The sequence below is a fragment of the Rhincodon typus genome, chromosome 26 (genome assembly GCF_021869965.1).
Source record: "Rhincodon typus isolate 14 chromosome 26, sRhiTyp1.1, whole genome shotgun sequence".
Lineage (NCBI taxonomy): Eukaryota > Metazoa > Chordata > Chondrichthyes > Orectolobiformes > Rhincodontidae > Rhincodon > Rhincodon typus.
This window is the reverse complement of record NC_063357.1, coordinates 23,306,994-23,312,993: the sequence shown is the minus strand read 5'-3', so window position 1 is coordinate 23,312,993 and position 6,000 is coordinate 23,306,994. Positions and strand designations below refer to the sequence as shown.

The 6,000-nt window shown below is 39.6% G+C and overlaps 1 protein-coding gene across 9 annotated transcripts in view; it reads right to left on the bottom strand.

Moving 5' to 3' along the window:
* Positions 1 to 6,000, bottom strand: part of usp32 (ubiquitin specific peptidase 32) — a 201,969-nt gene that overhangs the window by 64,017 nt on the left and 131,952 nt on the right. For all 9 annotated transcript variants that reach the window (XR_007264892.1, XM_048612813.1, XM_048612806.1 and 6 more), the window contains one exon: positions 1,691 to 1,798. Coding sequence is in view for 8 of the 9 variants with exons in the window: in XM_048612813.1 (XP_048468770.1) it covers positions 1,691 to 1,798 (108 nt within the window). In the remaining variant the exon portion in view is untranslated. The remainder of the gene's footprint in view (positions 1 to 1,690; positions 1,799 to 6,000) is intronic.

The following is a 6,000-nucleotide window of genomic DNA, read 5'->3' as shown; positions in this document are numbered from 1 at the left end:
GTTTCGGGCCTGGACCCTTCTTCAGAAAATGAAGGGTCTAGGCCCGAAACATTAGCCTTCCTGTTCCTCTGATGCTGCTTGGCCTGCTGTGTTCATCCAGCTCTACACCTTGTTATCTCAGATTCTCCAGCATCTGCAGTTCCTACTATCCTCTAATGGAAATAATACAAATCAACAGCAAATACAACGAGAAAAAGTTTGGTTATGACAATTATAAGAGTGTACCCTTCATCAGGATATAAAGTCAAACTGTCATAGAGCTGTACAGCATGAAAACAGACTCTTTGGCCCAACACATCCATGTCAATCAGACATCCTAAATTAATCTAGTCCTATTTTCTAGCATTTGGCTCATATCCCTCTAAACCCCTCCTATTCCTATATCCATCCAGATGCCTCTTACATGTTGTATTTGTACCAGCCTCCACCACTTCCTCTGGCAGTCGATCCACACACATCACCGCTGCATAAAAATGGTGCCCCTTGGGTCCCTTTTATATCTTTACTCTCCCACCTTAAATTTATGCCCTCTAGTTTTGGACTCCCCTTTCCCGGGGAAAAGACCTTGGCTGTTCACCCTATCCATGCCCCTCATGATTTTATAAACTTCTATCAGGTCACCCCTCAGTCTCTGCACTCTGTGGAAAATAGCCACAGCCTATTCAGCCTCTCCCTACAACTCAAATCCTCCAACACTGGCAACATCTTTGTAAATCTTTTCTGACCCTTTCAAGTTTCACAACATCTTTCCTGTACCTGGGAAACCAGAAATGAATGCAGTCTTCCAAAAGTGGCCTAACCAATGTCCTGCACAGCCGCAAAATGACCTCCCAACTCCTATAATCAGTACATTGACTAATAAAGGCAAGTGTTCCAAATGCCTTCTTCAGTATCCTGTCTACCTGCGACTCCACTTTCAAGGAACTATGAACCTGCACTTCAAGGTCTCTTTTCGGCAACACTCCCCAGGATCTTACCATTAAGCTTTCATTTGAGAGAGATTAACAACCTATTCTGTTAATTCCATCCTTCTCAGTTTTTATTTCATACAGATCATTGCTACATCATAGTAAATAGATTATTTGCCTTGCAATACCTTGATTTCAGCCTTAAACTTGCACCCTGGTATAGTCTAAGCTAAAGAGACACTACGCAACACCTTCTTTCAGTCCTCTATCTTAGCTAAGCAGTATATGTTTTAGTTCTATTATTCTTGTTCCAGAGCATAAAGCATCTCTGTAACCACAGTAGTTGAATAGTTTTAATACGTATCTCAAATACATCTCGTCAAGGACTGAAAAGTGCAGCAAGTAGACATTTACTTTCCATCTCAAATCCAAAGATTGAAGGAACAAAATAAACAATCTTTTGGCTATATGTCACTTGCAGAAAAATCACCACGGATTGTTTCAGTCCAATTTCTACAAAAAAAAGATGAAATTGAATCTAATAAAAAAAGAAAATGGTGTCAAAGTGGTCACCCATCTAAACTATCAACCATTTTCAAACTCATCTTTAAAAGATGTTTTTAAGGTTTCCGAGGAGTTAAAACAGTAACTCAAAAAAAACTTCATTTTCATATATCAAACCATAATATGTTCTGCATACTTCCAAAAATATTGGTCACTATTGCAAAACAAATGAAATTTCATTGATCCACAGCACAATTATCAAATCTGCCAGAACTTACATTTTTGCCGTTCAGCAAGAGGTCCTCTACAGCAAGCAGAAAGTCCACAAGAAATTTCTTTGAAATCAATGTGATTGTCACGATTTTCATCAAATGCACTGAACAGACCTGTAAGGCATACCCATACAAATTGACAATACAGTTCATGAGAATATTGACTATAATAATATCTCGTATATGTAGGGACATACAATTTATATGATTGTGTCTTCTGACTACCCATAGTATACTCAAGGAATTTCACAACCCCATGTATTAATTGCTATGTGAACTCAGGATTCTGCAAGTGGCATTGTAACTTTTCAGTTATGTGACTGATTACAAAGGGACAGGAAACATCTTCAGAAAATGCAATTCCTGCACTGAATAACTATTCAAATAAAATTGCAAACACCTCTCCCAAGAATCTGAAAAGCAAACCAAGTACATAGCTGAGTGGCCAAAATTTGCATGCCTTTCAACAGGTAGCAATATGAATCAGCTGAATGAATTTTGTATTTATAAAGCTCCTCAACTGAGTAAAATGTTCCAAGGCACTGCACATGAGTGAACAAAACCTGACAACAAACCACACGAGATTTAGGGACAGATGACAAAACGTTTGGGCATTGAAATAAGTTTGAGAGAAGGATCGTGAGGCAAATGGGGTAATTCCCAGATTAGAGTCTGGATGCCGGTGGTGGAGTATTGAAAATCAAGAAGCATACGATTAGATGGAGTAGTGGGAAGAATGCAAAGTTTTCTAGGTATGGAAGACGTTGTAGAATAGCAAAGGATGAAACGAAGGAGGGATTTAAAAATCAAGATAAGTATGTCAAAATCAATACATTTTCAGGTCATAAGACAATGTAAACCAGCAAAGTCACAGATGAATGGGAACTGGTGCAAAACAGGATACGGACAGCAAGGGTTATGAACACCGTTTATAAATAAGAGTTCTCACCTTCAAGGTGGATATGAGCAGTTTTTGACAGTTGTGTGGAATTCTCTCCCCAGACAGCATTAAATATTTTTAAGTCAGAGGTAGATAGGTGGCCAACAATAGGTTACAGGGGTGGCCAACAAACTCGGTTAAGGCCGCAATCAGATCAACTATGATCTTAAATGAACAGCAGAGAAGCCTCAAGGGGGCAAATGGTTCAGTCCTGCTCCTGACTTTTATGTCTGTAATAGATTAAATTTACAGAGGTGCAAGGTGAAATGCCAGCCAGAAGAGAACAGGAATGATCTGGTCTACAGGAACAGTAATAGTAATAGGTGCGGGTTTCAACAGCAGCAGAGTCAAGGCTGAAGCAGACACAGGCATGTCATGGAGGTGTAATTAGCGGGTCTTGGTGGAGAGAAGATGAAGTATGATGCTCTTAGTGAATATTTTGATCTATTACAACCCATTACAGGATAAGATTGAAGAAAAATACAAGTGTCATTGAGTAAATTATCATCAGCAAGACGAAATGTCAAAACAGAATGATGAAACGAGGATACAGTTACACAAAGTAAAATTAGCACTGATCTACCAACTGCACCCCCACCGCCCCACCCAACTCAGTGGGATAAAGAATGATGCCTGCATGTTAACAAAACTACATTCCTTTAACCCAACGCATTCTAGTTGCTTTCTTCAGACCTCATAATTGCTCAGAGTCATGATGTCTCCATAATCAAGAAACATGTGAAGCATCTGAAGTGAAGACTCTAAACAAACAGTGCAACAGTGACTCAGTGATAATCTCAGTTGATTAACATTACACGAAAAATACACATGCATCAAGAACATTTCATCCTCTCAGATGAGATCTGGGTGCCATACCTTAGGGGAGGGAGTACAAGGTAGGTTTACAAGAATGATACCTGGAATTCAGGGGTAAAGTTCCCAGGAGAGATAAAATTTAAAAGGGTAAGGATGATCTGATCAAAATCTTCAAGATATTAACTGGAAAAGAAAAGGATAGGTAAACTACTTCCACTGGTTGTGGGGTTTCTAGAATTGGAGGACATAGTCCAAAATGTAGGCCTAGACCATTCACAAGAGATGTTTGGAAACACGTCTACAGAAAGATTGATAGAGGTTTACGACTCACTTCGACAAACAGCAGTGAATGGTGCGTCAGTTGTTAACTTTAAATTGGAGATAGATTTTCTTTCTGTTAATGCAGGGGCATTAGGCAATATGGGCCAAAGGCAGGTATATGGAGTTAGGCCACAAATCAGCCATGATCACACGGAATGGCATGGAACAGACTTGAGGGACTGCCAACTCCTGTTCCCATATCTAAAATAAACATCACTGGAATTTCTGTCCCCCAACCAACCTTTTTTGCTGAGCAGAAATTTGGTCTCCAACCTTCATTAAAAAGGAATCAGTTCAGCCCAAGCCCAGTGCAATGGGAGTGTTGCACCGTTACAGATGTTGTCTTTTGGACAAGGTACTAAATGGAGTTCTTTGTTCTTGTCCTATCTACTTTCTCAGATACAACAGCTTCAACGTGCTATTCATAAGAAAAGCAAGCAAGTCTGCCCTGTGCCGAATTCAATATTTATCCCATAACTAACATGACTTAAATAGATTAGGTTGTTGACTTGCTTGGCGAGCAAGTCAACAACCTCATCCACAACCCGAGCTACAAATCTTTGCTAAAACTTTAAACTTAAATAGATTGCCTGTTCATTATTTCAACACTATTTGCAGGTCCATAGTGTGCGCAAATTGATAAGGACACTTCTCAGCATAACAATGACTAAACTTTAAAAGTATAATGTCATCCATAGTGCGCTTTGGAATGTCCCGAGATTGTGAAAGGTGCTACAAAAACGCAACCTGTTTCTTCTTTCCCAGCCATGATTAAACGCAAAGAAGTCCTGCACATCTCTGTCAGTATAAACCTACTTTAAAATCTGTTCTTGCATAGACCATTGTTAACTTTTTCATTTCTCCAATCCAGTCAGAACAACCAAAACTTCCACCTCCACCCATCTGTGCAAATTCCTCCCATTTCCTCCTCCAATAACAAAATCCAGTTAGCTGAAGCTTGTCCCACATGCCAATGAGGAATTCAGAACTGCTTCAATGTGAAGATTGCTTAACCCCCTGCAAGAAAATACAAACTGCCTCTTCCATTGACCAAAAAATAATAGAAAGCACCCTAAATTGCTCAAATCTAATAAACTCAGCACACAAAAAGTACAAAAAAGGGAAATCGTATATTAAATTAACAAATATTTTGCTTCTGCCTTCACATACAGGATACAAAAAATATTTCGGTAAATTAGGAGGTGGAAGGAAGTGAGGAACTTGGGCGGCACAATGTTTAGCACTATTGACTCAGTGTCATTAACCCAGGCTCGCTTCCGGCTTTGGGCGACTGTCTATGTGGTGTTTGTGCTCTTGTCTGCGTGGGTTACCGCTGGGTGCTCTGATTTTCTCCCATAAAGATGTGCAGGTTAAGCGGACTGGCCATGCTAAATTGCCCTGTAGTGTCCAAGAATATGTAGGCCAGGTGAATTAGCCATGAGAAATGTGGGGTTATGATGATGGGGTGGGCTCCTGTGGAATACTCGAGGGTCAGTGCAGACTTGATGGGCCAAATGGTGTCTTTTCAGCACTGTATGGACTTGATGACATGATAAATACTAGAGAAATAGTACCGAGCAAACTGATGGTGCCACTGGCTGGCAAGTTCCCAGGTGACTTAAAAAGAGGTGACTAATGAGCAAGATGTGTTGGTGTTAATTTTCCAAAATTTCTTAGATTCTCAAAAGGTTTCATCAGACTAGAAAATAGCAAATAACCCCTCTATTCAAAGACAGGGAGGCAGAAAACAATAAGCCTGTTAACAACATTTGTAATGTTTGAATTTGTTAATAAAATTATAGCTAGACACTTCAAAAAATCAAGACGTTCGGGAAAAGTCAGCATGGTTTTGTCAAAGGGAAATCACAGTTAACCAAATTTGTTGGAGATTTTTGAAAGAGTAACATACACTGCGGATAGAAAAGGAGCATTTAGACACACTGCACTTGGATTTCCAGAAGATATTTGACAGGACGTCACATAGGTTATTGTGGAAAGGCTACAAGCTTCAACATACTAGGAAGGACAAAAGCATGTCTGATTGGCAGAAAACAGAATATACAAGTGTCCCTGTTCTGTAGGGTTCATCTTTTTACAATTTATACCAATGACTTAGATGAAAGGAGCAAAAGCATAGCAGTTAAATTTGCACATAATACAAAGATAGGTTGGAAAGCATGCTGTGAAGAAGATACAAGGAGGTTGCAGACAGAGAATATTGTGGGCAAATGCAAAAGTG